General features: G+C 40.1%; 1 protein-coding gene across 3 annotated transcripts; it reads left to right on the forward strand.

Annotated features, from left to right (window-relative positions):
* The first annotated feature begins 5,950 nt into the window (after positions 1–5,950).
* On the forward strand, positions 5,951–14,319 carry LOC139663252 (fibropellin-1-like). 3 transcript variants are annotated; one of them, XM_071541877.1, is made up of 4 exons: positions 5,951–6,198; positions 9,728–10,059; positions 11,425–11,494; positions 13,828–14,319. In XM_071541877.1, the coding sequence occupies exons 2-3, from the start codon at positions 9,773–9,775 to the stop codon at positions 11,465–11,467; spliced, it is 330 nt and encodes a 109-aa protein (XP_071397978.1). In that variant the 5' UTR covers positions 5,951–6,198; positions 9,728–9,772; the 3' UTR covers positions 11,468–11,494; positions 13,828–14,319. The 3 variants fall into 3 exon arrangements, with proteins under 3 accessions (XP_071397978.1, XP_071397977.1, XP_071397976.1); XM_071541876.1 differs by lacking the exon at positions 13,828–14,319 and adding an exon at positions 8,300–8,414 and having other exon boundaries at positions 11,425–12,473; XM_071541875.1 differs by lacking the exon at positions 13,828–14,319 and having other exon boundaries at positions 11,425–12,473.
* The last annotated feature ends 230 nt before the right edge of the window (positions 14,320–14,549 follow it).

The following is a 14,549-nucleotide window of genomic DNA, read 5'->3' on the forward strand; positions in this document are numbered from 1 at the left end:
TGCCTGAACTCGACGAGTCTGACTCCGAGGTGAAGCTCACCCACCGAGGGGAACTGGATCTGTATAATGAGCTTAACAAACAGCAGCAGGGAGGGAAACTGACTGTTTTGAGCTTGAATTTCCCTCAGTGTAAAGCTGTAGATTATGCAGTATTAACACTCTATGGTCAGTTCCTGTTAGGAAATGAGCACAGGTGCTTTTGTATGGATGGTATAGATACAGTTAGTTAGTTTATTTTCATTTCTGTGTCATGCCAAACATCTGGCCCATCCCACATGGGATTATAGGACACCACCATTTTACAAAACACACATCTTCCGGTGATACATATAAGAGCAAAAAAAATAAAATAAATTACCCCGTTATAAAGTACTACTATATTCATTCAAATAACATATTTGAAATGATAGGTTTCAAATGAACAATACACTGAAAAGAACTGCTACAAACTTCCAGTTTATTTTGATAAAGAGCTTTTTTTCTCATCTCCCAGGCTTTCTCCAGGTAACTAGCTAATCTAAATGTTTCATAAGCGAACAGCCAGCTCAATCTTTATGCTTCAACCATATTTACAAAATCAATATCTGTTTTTATCTTGCTAAACAAAGTATTGCGCAGTTCCCAGTAAAAAGGCAATAGAAAACAAAGTGAAACTCATTTTCTATATCAGTCAAACAGCACATTGAACAAATCTGCTTTTCCTCTTCCAGACTGACATATAGACTCATACTGAAGTGTGTTTGTGTGAGTAACTTGTCTAATGTTAATTGATGACAGCTGTAAAACTGAATCAAAATATTTGAATAATATAAATAAACACACACAACAAAACACTTAAATGAAAATTTCAAAGGAAAGAAAAGGTGTTACTGGGATTAGTAACTGTAATGTAATTACTGAATTTTCGAAATTGTAATTCCTTACACTACAGTTACTGGAAAAAGTAATCACATTACTGTAACATGTTACTGATTAACATGTTACCGCCCAACACTGTTTCTGATGTTTCTGACCTTTCACCTCTGTTACTAACAATACATTTCTTTTTCTTTTGTCTCTTCTCCTTCAGGAGCTGGAGTCTCCAGCAGACTTGGCGAATCCCCCGATGGCGTTAAAGTCACTACAGCTCAAATAGACTCTACTGTCTTCAGATAGACTCTACTGGCTTGAGATAGATTCTACTGCCTTCAGATAGACTCTACTGCCTCCAGATAGACTCTACTGTCTTCAGATAGACTCTACTGCCTTCAGATAGACTCTACTGCCTTCAGAGAAACTCTGTCATGAAATTCAACAGCCAATAGACCCCTCTGCCTCTAATGAAACTCTTAACCCCAAGTAAACCATTTTATCAAGAACTTCAATCTGTGATATAGACCCTTGTACATCTAATGTCATAAAATTTTATATATAGGTTCTTCTGTCCTCCGATGCCTTTGTGGCCATGAAGTTATCATAAAGTTATCCTAGCTTTGTAATATCAATAAATGTGTTGTCTTCATGAATTAGCTGTTGCTGCAGACTGGATGTGACCTCTATAGGATCATGAGGCCTGAATCTTGTCTCTGAATCTTAAAGCTGAGAAGTTGTTGGTTTTGTAACGTGTCAGGAAGCATTTCTGTGGTCATGATGTTCAACTTGGTGATGTAGACCGTCTTCTGCTGTAATGAAGGAAACCAGATGAACCAGAAACCTGACTGTGGCTCTTTTTTCCCCCTTACACACACACACACACACACACACACACACACACACACACACACACACACACACGACATACCATCTCAATGTTTTCATCCCAGTCACAGTTGTCAGAATGCATCCGGTCTGTAAAGCTCTCATTGCAGACTTTTGCGGCGCTCCATGCAGACTTCCGGTGAGTCTGCTACCTTGCAGAGTTCTCTGGCAATATTTCCCATCATTCATTGCACAATGGGTGGACAGATATGTCAGCTGACACAAAGACAGATGTCAAACATGATGGGAAAACAGTGTAAGTTATGAAGCATATATTCAGCTAGCATTGACTGTAGTCGGCCTGTAATGGACTTCTCTGCTCTGCACTGTTCAGTGATCGATTGTTTATGTTGGGCCAACAAACAGATTTGGCGTCAGTGGTATCCACGGCAACGACTGAGGGGAGAAGCCCTGTCCGTTCACCTCTATTATACACTCTCACACCTCTGTAAACTCATTGTCCATGGTGGGACACACAAACACACAAACCGCTCTCCAATTATAGTAGTGGGGTTACTTTGACACCCAGACATCTCATTTCAGTTGATGTACAGGAAAAGGAAGCTTCTTGTCGGCTTGCCCTGTCAGTCAGTCTAATCTGATCTCAGTGCCAGACGAACGCTTCCTCGCAATATCTCACTTCCTTTTTTTTCTCCCCGTTCTTTGTTCCATATAGGAAGTATATTGAGTTTCAAATATCACTTTGTTTTCATACTTCCACCCGTCCATGGACCAGAGCTGGCAGAGGGCCAGCCTCAGGAAACACACACACACACACACACACGTTACTGCTTTTTAGCATCCCATTCTGCCCTACAAAGCTAAAGGGCAGTAAGAGCAAGACAGTAACACTTTCTATGACGCCCATGTCTATAATGCATTATAAACATACTTATAATGCGTTATAATCTACTTATAGCACTGTATAATTATAGTTATAAACACTCACAAATATTCATAATGCTTTATAACAATAATCATAACACATAAAGCATTTTGTAATGACTTATAAGGTCAAGTATCATAATACTTCATAATTGCTGGTCACTGACATTTTTTTTGCAAGGATCATAGTGTATTATAATTCTCATAGTTGTAATACATTATAATCATTTTATAATGCATTATAATCACTGTTATAATGCATTATAATGTGATTATAAGTTACTCTAAGTGGTTTCTTGGTACAGATGTGGATAATATACATTTTTATTTTTTAGTAGCACCTATGCGTCATGATGATTGACCTTTGCAAAACAGAACACGAGTTTCAGAGAATGTGAACGCTGCTTCTTCTTCTGTCATTACAGAAGTGTTCACCGGTGCAGAACCGTGAATTCTCGCAGCAAAGGCGGCACCTCGACACAGAAGTATAATTTACCCTCATCTAAGCCATTCACATCGAGCACAACGTAGAGAAAGTGGCTGCTGACCGTTCTCACCCAGCCTGTTGTCTCGTCAGACTCCTCCCCCCCGCAGGTGAACGGCAGGTAGGACGTCCCGCCTCGGGAACGGCACACATCCTGAAGCGGTTTGGCCTCTGAACTCTGACACAGCAGCACTTTCATTGATTTCCAACTGTGTACAGGCATGTGGCAATACAGCTGTGTTTTATTCTATATGTTTTAGGATCTTTATTGTTTTAACATTTTATCCATCTTCATTGTTTTTTTATGAATGAATCTTAACTGTAATTATCCTTTAGGCAAGGCAAGGCAGCTTTACTTGTATAGCACATTTCATACACTGAGGCAATCCAAAGTGCTTTACAGAGTAATAAAAAATACAGTAAAGGTAAAAAATTAACAATTAAAAAGTGCAAAAGTACAGACAAGAGATCCACAAGATAAAAGACTTAAAAAGTAAACTGGTGCAGTTCAAATCAAGTGAAATAGAAAGATAAAAGAAAAGACAGTGTAAGAGGATTAGAAAAGTGAAAAGTGCATCAAAATCACATTTTAAAGAAAATAAAAAAATATATAAATAGATAAATATAACAGTGCAGATGAGTGTTGCCCTAGATTTCTTAAAAAGCCCTGGTGAACAGAAACGTTTTAAGTCCTGATTTAAAAGATTGTAAAGTGGAGGCAGACCTCAGATGTTCTGGAAGTTTGTTCCAGGCATGAGGAGCATAAAAACTAAAAGCTGCTTCTCCATGCTTTTTTACAGCAGCAGGTAAATGGAAGAGGGTTTCAACTTTGGTCAATTTCTATTCTAAACCAAACTTCAAATCTCACCCTAAAATAATGAATTCCCCAAATTCAGCTACAAGACTGGAAGCAGGTGGAGCTCCTGGTGCAGATGGTACCGGGTGATGAGGGATCAATTAATCCCAACTTTAGTGGATGTGTTTAATTGGCTGTTAAAACATTGCCACTTTAGTGGAGAGAGGCAGTTATTTCACTCATTCCAAATGTGTCATTAAGAAGAAGGCCTATGTGCTGTGGCCAGTTCACAATACAATGACAACTCACCATATTACTCACAATCAAGAACATAAGTGAGAGATTTCCCTCAAGAAGTCATTCTTCTACTTTAAGGCCCAAAATCACCCCTCAAGGTTGGGATAGTATGGGTAGATTATACCTTTTCTGAATCCTTACAGTATGTTTGTGTCTGTGATGTTCCTAGATGTGACAGTGCTCAAATAAAGACTATAGTTTAGGTGAAAATTGTGGAAAAATGAATGTCACTGACACTTTAAAGAGCCCATGTGACCTCTTTATTTGTCAGACAGACTCACAACTGGGCTTGAATGAAAGCTAAGAAACTGCCCTTTAAAATGATATCAAACATATTCTCATAAAACATGACTAAAGGTCCTGAAAATGAGCTTAAAGTAGGATATGCATCAGCGGCTACAATCCAATTTATTGTAGGGGTGGTTAACTTCATGAGCTGATTACTGTGACAAAGCTGCCATTCAGCAATAGTTATCATACCAAAATATAATCTACGGACATATACCTTTTCAAAATTTTTAACTAGATTTTGCCACTTTGAGTGGTACCGAAATCTGGTCTGGCCCATGGACTAAAAGTAGGGCAAAGAAAGACAAAAAAAACCAAACTTTGTCTATTATGAGGCCTGGTGGGAAAAACAAAACAAAACACAAGTTCCTGAAATGTTTTCCTCTGAACCTCCAGTCGATGCGGTTCAAACCCGGTCTTGTCTGGTCTTGCAGTCGGTCCTCCTCCCTCCTGCCCCCGCTTGCCTGCCAAACACCTATTACAATATGACTGGGCTCGTCCCGAGGGAGGGGAGTGTGTGTGTGTGTGTGTGTGTGTGTGTGTGTGTGTGAGTGAGGAGAGGGGGTGGGGATCTTTGTTTATAAAGGCATTTTGTTATGAAAGGTTTGGAGCATGTTCCTCCTCTTTTTCAGCTTTGAGGAGCTTCTGCTGGAAAAATCAGTGTCATTTTTTTTAAAAGCATCCTCCTGTTTTGTTTACTATTCTGCAGCACACACACACACACACACACACACACACACACACACACACACACACTGTACTGACAGGTCATGGATTTTCTTATCCAAAGAAGATAACATGCAGTTTGGGATCTTTTTTGGGCACTTTCTAGTAAAGGCATCTTGTTTTTGTTTTTAGTTTGTAGTGACTTTGGAGAAAACTGAGGAATTTAACCTGGAAAAAATCACCATTTAAGATGCATTTCTACACACGGGCATTATTTCACACGATTTCTTTCAAGTTTTATTTAACCAGGCGAGTCACTTAAGAACAAATTCTTTTTCCTCCCGTACTTGGCTGTGTTATTCTTCTCTAAACCTGTTTTTCATCCATACCTGGCATAGTAAAAGCTTTCGCCTGAGCTGGTGCACAAAGCACTTTGTAAATCTGTTTTGAAAGGCGCCATACAAATAAAGTTCATCATTATTTGTCTTGGTAGGTTGTTGGAGGGTTGTGAGTGTGTGTGTGTGTGTGTGTGTGTTTGTGTGTTTGTGAGTCAGACTGAGTCAGAGATTGATGGAAGGATAAACTCTAATCTTAGAAATTGCCACTGTGTACGTCCTTATTTTGAAATGTAGAGTTGCCACATCACAGTCAGAGTCAGTGTGTGTTTGTGAGTGTGTCTTTGTGTGTGTGTGTGTGTGTGCGTGTGACTAATCCCAGGTAAAGGTAAGGCAAAGGGAGGAGGAGTGAGTGTGTGTGTGTGTGTGTGTGTGTGTGTGTGTGTGTGTGGTCAGGTGAAAAGCAGGCAGGTATTCACGGGGCTCGTTTTCCTTCCTCTTCCCTCCTTCCTTTTGTTACAGATTCCTTTACTGAAAGGGGAACTTAAACTCTCTTTTTCACACACTCAACACTTTTCTCACACACTCAGGCAGACACCGGGACGGTCCTGGAACAAGACTAAAAGACTCATAGAGGAGCAGCTTCTGCGGGACGTACCTCGTACCTTTTAGAGACACCGGGGCTTCGTTCCTCTGCACTCTTGGCTCTCGTGAGTAAAGATGTTTTTTGAGATAAATATGTTGGCATGTTTTATCGCTGGATGTACAGGCAGGTGGAGGCCCGCCCCAAAGCCATTGTTAACCACATTTCTGTTGTGTTATGAGGAAACCTGAATGACCAGACTCATGAGAATACCTTCACCGTCACAACTTTGGATTTATCTGCTAATCTGCTGCGTTGAGTCTCAAAATAATGGGAGATTTTGTCATTTGGGCTATTTATGGCCGGTGTTTGTCTTTTAAAATCCCAACAATGGCGTTTTTCACTGTGATATATCCTGTGTAAGAGGTTGTGATTGTAGAAAAAAAGGAAATGACTGGTAGCTCTATATTGTCAAACTAGGATAAAAAATGTCTTGGGTGCTCTTGGAAAACAGGGGACAAAGAGTGCAACAAAAGGACAATCCAAGCACTCCAAATATAAAAATATAACCACGAGGAAGGAAATATTTACAAAGCCTTTATTGTAGTGGCAGGGCTTTAAAGCCCTGAAGAAGACTTACAGTGGTCGAAACATGTTGGCTTTTTTAACGATTTAGCCACTACAATAGGCTCAAGGCTTTTTAAATATTTCCTTCCTCGTGGTTATATTTTTATATTTGGAGTGTCTGGATTGTCCTTTAGGTTGTGATTGTAGTTTGTAGTGTTTTTTTTAACTTGGATAACAGGTTTGTAATGTGCTCTTATAGGCTCAGACTTGTGTTGAATATCTGTAAAACATTGTGTAATGCATGTTTCATGAGTGAGATGTTGAGGTTGTGGCAGAAAACCAAACTAAATGGTTTGGTTTCAGTGATACTACAAGTAGACCTGCACTGTTTTAGCCTCGTCCTGCTCTATTTTTTTTTTGCAATCTGTCCCAAAGTCTGTTAGTGAACATCTAGAAGATAAAATGTACTTTTACGAAGATTGTTTTTCTGTCTTTTGGCTCCTGTTGAGTTACAGCTGTGTACTTTTCAGGTGTGTGGACTTAAACATCCTTTTATTCTGTCGTTTGGACGAGGCTGACGTTTGCTTAGGTAGATGAAGTGGTGAAGAGTTGATAAAAACTCTTGACTGTCTAATCCCTCCTTCCTCCTCTGATCGATCTCTTGATGTCAATGACTCCTGTGCTCCCTGAACTGAGGGTGGAAGTAACTGATTACATTTACTGATTACATTTACTCACGTTACTGAACTTGAGTATTTCTTAAAGTCAGTGATTTTACTTGTACTTAAGCATGTTTCGACTAAAGTTTTATATTTCACTTCATTTTAAATCCCATCCGTCACAGACCAGATTGTGTGTCTCTCCATCAGCAACAGAAACTGGATCAAACTGTGGATCCATTCACAGTGAGAAGAGGAATCTGACTTTACTTTGTTTCTGCACTTTATTTTGTCGTTTCTAATGTTTCCAGTTAAAAGAATCCAGTCTGAACTCTGTCCTCTCTCCTGTTAGAATCACATGGAAAAGATCACAGCTGACAACGAACTCTGTTCTAAAGAGGAACTCAGGAACTTTTACTCTGAGGACATTTTAAATCAGACACTTTTTACTTTTACTGAAGGAGATTTTTACACCGGTGCTTTTACTTCTACTGAAGTAAAATATCAGCAGAGTAACAGTACTTCTACTTAAGTAGGATGTTGATACTCTTTCCACCCTGGCCCTAAACTAGGCAGAGGAGAGAGAAAGTTAAACGTCTGAAACTAATGAGACTAATGCGTCAAGATGATTTGTGTGAAGATGAAACGGATGAAACTAGACTTGGTGGGAAAGGAGCCTCCTGCAAAATCTCTAGTTTTCTCATAAGTGAAGCATCACAGGTACAGCGGCATTGTCCTGCAAATTTTGTCCTGAGGCGATTTTGTAATTAAGCCAAGAAAGGGTAATGTGATCCGTCAGGTCGTCCCCCGTGTCACTCTGTAGCTGCTGATCAAGCCTTCCTGCTCATTTGTATTTAATGATTTAAAAGTAAAATATGTTTGGGGGCGGGACTTCACAGGAGACAAGCAGCTCTCACAGTTAAAGCAGCAGCTGTCAGTCAAGGCGTTGTCTGAGGTTTCTCCTGGATTAGAGCTATTTCCTGTTTCTGTGTCTCTGTGAAGAACAAACGAGGAGGAGACGATGACATCACGTGACATCAGGCCGCGGGGTTTGATGCACACGCATTAGCATATCGTCGCTGGCGGGTGGCAGCTTTTCAGGAACTAATAAAAGCAGGTAATTGGGAGAGGTTTCACGCGCATCCAAAGGTATTTTTCATAGGAGCCGGACAAAAACAGCAATCCACATATCAAAAACAGCAATGTCCGCTCACTGTTTTTATGCTCCAAAAAAGTACAATTCATTAAACAGATGGTGACAATGCTGTTTCAACCAAACACGGTCTTCATCAGATAACCTTTCCATTCTGTTGCATAACAATGGTTATATTAAGTTTTTTAATAATTACAAACATCTGAAAAAAAAAAACCACATTTTTAAAAATTGCAAAGAATGAGTGAGGTGCGATGTGAGTAAAGAAATACATTCAAATAGTTAGAAACAAATTAAATAAAGATGAATAAATAAATAAAAGTGATGATAAATAAATACAAATTAAATTAAATGGTGCATGAATAAACAAACAAATTGCCAATTATTCCTCTCCCAATCAGTTATTTTGTGAAACGCATATACTGTATATACATTTAATATCATGAACAATAAAAACTAAATGCTGAACAAAACCTTCCCACAATATATACAAAACATTTTGTTTAGTAATAATAACAGTTAATCCGGTCACACTTTACAATAAGGGTACATTAGTTAATGCTTATTAAGCATTAACTAACCCTTAATTAATGTATCCTTACTGTAAAGTGTTACCGTTGATCCTTTATGTTGGAGCTTTGGCCGGCTTGTGAAGTGCAGCTGGTTCAGTCCTGGTCCAGCCAGCTGCTGATGACTGAAGAAAAGGGTTAGACCGATATCTGTTGATATATAAGGATGATATTGGTCTTTTATTAAATATCAGATATCAGTCATGTCGTTCACCTCTGATATGATGGAGGTTCCTCCTGATCACAGCTACAGAAAAACAGGCTTTGCACATTTTATTTATTAATTTAATCGTTAATTCCTCATTTAAAGGCAGTAAAGTCTCCCAGAGTTCCTCCACCAGTGAACAGGTGTGGTGTCTCTCTGCCTTAAAGAGCTGCTGACACTAACAGAATCTCATCAGTCTGGTTTCAGTGGAGAGTTTTAGTGTCCCATGATGCTCTGAATGCTGCTTCAGAGGCTTTTACACCCTGAGGAGAAGAAAACTCTGGAGGGAAACACTCAATAGCCTACTTGTAATTTTTTGGCATGAAAATGTCACCCTTAAAGATATTGAATAGCAGCACAAAATATCAACCTATCAGTCTATTCAGTCTTCAGTGGATTGTTTTTGTAACCTTGTTTCTCTGTTTTGTGTCCCTCATCCCTCCATCCCTCCCTCCGCTCACCTCCACTCCCTCCGTTTATCAATCCCTCCCTTAACCCTCCAGTCTTTCCTCCCATCCACCCACCCACCCCCCACCCCCTCCTCGACGATGTCCACCCCCCTCCCCCCTCCCCGGCCGCGAGGCATCGACTTCAGCCTGCCGACCTGCGGAGAGACCCGGTGCCACGGTCGGGGCACCTGCACGGTCCCCCCGGGCGGCGGGGCCGGTCTGGTGTGCGACTGCATGCTGGGCTACCGGGGCGAGTCCTGCGAGGACACGGTGAACGAGGCGGTGAGCCTGCCGCTGACCCTCGGCGTGCTGGCCGTCATCGTCGGACTGGTGCTCATGGCCTTCATCTTCGCCAAGGTGCGGCAGAAACAGAAGAAGAGGCTCAGGTAGCTACCCAAACTTCTGACATCTGTGGTCGCTGGGGGCTATAAAGTAATGATCTGCAGCATTTTCATATGAATCAATGTGTTTTTCTACTCTATCACTGATTGATATAACCCATGTATGGAAGCCCATTTCCGCCAGTGTGATGAAAAAAAAAAGATCCTGTAAGTCATTATAATGAGAAACTTTCTCAAAATAATGACTTAGTATCTCAAAATAATGAGTTAGTATCTCAAAATAATGGGAAACTTTCTCAAAATAATGAGTTAGTGTCTCAAAATAATGACTTAGTATCTCAAAATAACGGGAAACTCTCAAAATAATGGGAAACTTTCTCAAAATAATGAGAAACTTTCTCAAAATAATCACTTAGTATCTCAAAATAATGAGTTAGTATCTCAAAATAATAAGTTAGTATCTCAAGATAATGAGAAACTTTCTCAAAATAATGACTTAGTATCTCAAAATAATGAGTTAGTATCTCAAAATAATAAGTTAATATCTCAAGATAATGAGAAACTTTCTCAAAATAATAAGTTAGTATCTCAAAATAATGAGAAACTTTCTCAAAATAATGACTTGGTATCTCAAAATAATGAGTTAGTATCTCAAAATAATGGGAAACTTTCTCAAAATAATGACTTGGTATCTCAAAATAATGACTTAGTATCTCAAAATAATGACTTGGTATCTCAAAATAATGACTTAGTATCTCAAAATAATGGGAAACTTTGTCAAAATAATGAGTTAGTATCTCAGAATAATGAGTTAGTATCTCAAAATAATAAGTTAGTACCTCAAAATAATGAGAAACTTTCTCAAAATGACTTAGTATCTCAAAATAATGGGAAACTTTCTCAAAATAATGAGTTAGTATCTCAAAATAATAAGTTAGTATCTCAAAATAATGGGAAACTTTCTCAAAATAATGACTTGGTGTCTCAAAATAATGACTTAGTATCTCAAAATAATGGGAAACTTTCTCAAAATAATGACTTAGTATCTCAAAATAATGGGAAACTTTCTCAAAATAATGACTTAGTATCTCAAAACAATAATAATAATAATGAGTTTCTCATTATTTTGAGATACTAAGCCATTATTTTGAGAAAGTGTCTCATTATAATGACATACAGGACTGTTTTTTTTCATCACACTGGCGGAAATGGGCTTCCATACCCATGGCCTTTATCCTGATGAAGGCCATAGCAGACAAAATGCTTCTATTACTTACTTACTTGTTCACCTGAATATTTTAGCAGCTTGTTTACTTTTAGATAAGTGTCTCTCTAACCAATTATGTCAAGATTAGATGAGACAAAGTAAACAAAAATGAAGTAATTGTATGTTTTGTCTTTGTTCAACAGGAAAGAAATGGCAGCTAGACATGGCTACAACGTGGCTGTGTAACGAGGATGAATCTCCATTATATTTAAGGTGGGAATAAGGCTGGAAAACAAACCAAATAAAAAAAAAAAAAAATCCTCCTTCAGTATAGATGTCTATATCTAAAATATAGAGGATCCAGTCTGTAAAAGTGTTGTTTGGTCAACAAAAAATACTTTTCTATTTCTTTTTGTATGTTATATGTTTAATTTAATTCACCATATTTTCTTTATTTTGTACAATCAATAGTATTGTAAGAGTAGGTGTCACTTTTAATAGTTGATATTTCATTTTCAAACAAAGCAGCCACTGATACCTGGCATTTAAAGGAAAAAATCCACCCTAAGACATTTTAACTGTTAATAAAAACAGCTACTGGTGATGTACTTTGCATTCCTGGCTCCATTCAGTAGTTTGTTGTGTTTTTCTTCTTGGTGGATAACCGGCCAATCGTAGACGAGGTGACGTCACCTCCAGATGTTTCCAGCAGCTCCAGTGGAGTTTGATATGAGAAAATGTTTCAGGATGTAAAACCTCAGCGGTAAACGTCAGGTTTTGGTGTCAGTCCCTCAGAATCAAAGAGCGAGGGCTTCTTTCTAGAGCCGCCATTTTGCACCGAGAGACGTTCAACAATCATACAGGGAGAGATCCATCGTAGAAGAGGAGAGAGACCAGTTTCTCCACCCACAGGAGCAGGAGAGAGACCAGAGTGCATTGCAGCAGAGAGAGAGAGAGACAGGTTGGGGTTTGAATAAGAGGGTGTGACTCACTACCACTATCTCTCTCTCCATCTATTGCTGAATGCAACAGGTCCACGCCCGTTCTCTGGCAGTTGTCAAAAGGCATTCTGGGAAACGTAGGAAAGCACCAACTGCAGTAGAAGCAGACGAGACAGGTCTGAGGGAGAGTGGGTTCAACAAAAAAGTAAATCGCAACACTTCATCTCGAAATAACTCCTGGAGTGAATTGAACATCACAGATTGAAGATAAATAACAGAAGAAGGGGATGTGAATCGATTCTTTCTATAAATCCCAGCACAGTCCCAGTTTGGTGACTAGAGAGAGAGAGAGAGAGGCTAGAGAGAGAGACTATAGAGAGAGTCATTTACAACTGTAAACCCATCACGAAACCAAACCCCTTAATTTTATCCCTCAAATGTCCTTAATTTCTCCATTACATAAACATGAACAATTATCCATTAAAAATAACATAGCTTTAAAAAAGTAAGGTTAGTATCATGGGTTTATAAGGGATTTATTCGTAGAAATTAAGGGATTTTTCATGCCTTTTGCGCAGGTTAAAAGGTTTAAATTTATGTGGAAATTCATGGAAAAGTTTAAGGCGGTGTTTAAGGAGATTTCCATGGGATCGCCTCCATTAATAACTCCCTTAATTCATTTTAAGGGGAGTTTTGCATGAACTAAGGGGTGAATTAATGTATATTTATGAAAATGTAAGGTTATTTTAAGGGATTACTGGTTCGTAGTGACTGGTTTTAGGCTCCAAAAACCCCAACAGCCTCATACTTGCTGGTCTTCAAACTTTTGTCCAGAACCACACATTATTATATATTTTATTATATATAGAAAATTACATTTTTAAGAAGCCTGTAATTTATGAACCATGTGATGTGTCATTTCCTCTTCTTTCAGGTGTTTCAATTATCATCTTTGACTGTACACCTAATCTCTCTTCCTCTCTCTCTCTCGCTCGCTCTCTCTCCTCTCTCTCTTTCTCTGTCTCTCTCTCTCTCTCTATCCCCCTCTCTCTCTTTCTCTCTATCCCCCTCTCCCTCTCTCTCTCCTTCTCTCTCTCTCTCTCTCTCTCTCTATCCCCCCTCTCTCTCTCTCTGTCTCTCTCTCTATCCCCCCCCCCTCTCTCTCTCTGTCTCTCTCTATCACCCCCTCTCTCTCTGTCTCTCTCTCTATCCCCCTCTCCCTCTCTCTCTCTGTCTGTCTCTCTCTATCCCCCCCCTCTCTCTCTATCCCCCTCTCCCTCTCTCTGTGTCTCTGTCTCTCTCTTTCTCTATCCCCCTCTCCCTCTCTCTGTCTCTCTCACTCCCTCTATCCCCCCCCTCTCTCTCCCTCTCTCTCTATCCCCCCCTCTCTCTCCCCCCTCTCTCTCTCTCCCCACCTCTCTCTCTTTCTCTACCCCCCCTCCTCTCTCTCTCTATCCCCCCTCTCTCTCTCCCTCTCTCTATCCCCCCCTCTCTCTCTATCCCCCTCCCTCTCTCTCCCCCCCCTCTCTCTCTTTCTCTATCCCCCCCTCCTCTCTCTCGCTATCCCCCCCCTCTCTCTCTCTCTCTCTCTCTCTCCCCCCCCCCCTCTCTCTCTCTCTCTATCCCCCCCCCCGCCCCCTCTTTCTCTCTCCCTCCCTCGTCCAGGTTGACCGTGGCGTTCAGGACAGCAGCATTATTAACCCTTCCACCAGCCTGTTAGAGGGTGAAGTTCATAGCAATCAAACGCTAATTACGTAGCGTGAATCAAAAATAAACAGAAAAAAACAAAAAAAAAATACTTCAGAACTTATAGCATGAATGGACTTTCTGTGACCTGTTGGTTATTCTCTCACAGTGTGAACGCACGGTGAGAGTGCCAGCCTGGCTCTTGTCCTGTTCAAAACCTACTGCTGTAACCACATTCGTTGAAAGCCGATTTCCATAGATGAGCTGATAGCGCTATACTCTGATCCTGCTCAGTCAAAACCTGCAGAGCTGAAACAGAGATGACCCCAACCTGAGCAGCAGGCCGTCTGACACTGGCTGCACCCAGCAGCCTGGGTGCTGGTCAAACTCGGGTTAAAATCTTAATCAGGTGAATCCACTTGAACCTTCGAGACGCTGCGACTGAGTCTCCCTGCTGCCACGAAGAAACCAGTGAGCAGAATATTCCTGTCTGCAGATAAGACAGCAGTGAAATGAAAAGGTTCAACCGCCAGCTTCCCTCTTTAAAGGATAAGGCTGGTGTTTTTTTAATGCATTTCTTATAGTCAACAAATCCTATGAAAATAACAAAATCAACAATGCGTTTGCTCTACTTCCGTTACTTTCTGACTTCCCATGTTCCCTTTTTAGCCTTCAACCCGGAAGTCATTGGCTCCAACTGT

This window comes from Centroberyx affinis, unplaced genomic scaffold, assembly GCF_046629955.1.
Source record: "Centroberyx affinis isolate AG114_WGS23_722 - 3 ecotype Tasmania unplaced genomic scaffold, CSIRO-AGI_Caff_v1 ptg003962l_1, whole genome shotgun sequence".
Taxonomy (NCBI): domain Eukaryota; kingdom Metazoa; phylum Chordata; class Actinopteri; order Beryciformes; family Berycidae; genus Centroberyx; species Centroberyx affinis.

Bases quoted from the DNA above. Each gene is read 5' to 3' on its own strand.
- LOC139663252 (XM_071541877.1), top strand. From the start codon at position 9,773: ATGTCCACCCCCCTCCCCCCTCCCCGGCCGCGAGGCATCGACTTCAGC. The intron at 10,060-11,424 runs GTAGCTACCCAA...TTTGTTCAACAG, and splicing joins AAACAGAAGAAGAGGCTCAG to GAAAGAAATGGCAGCTAGAC.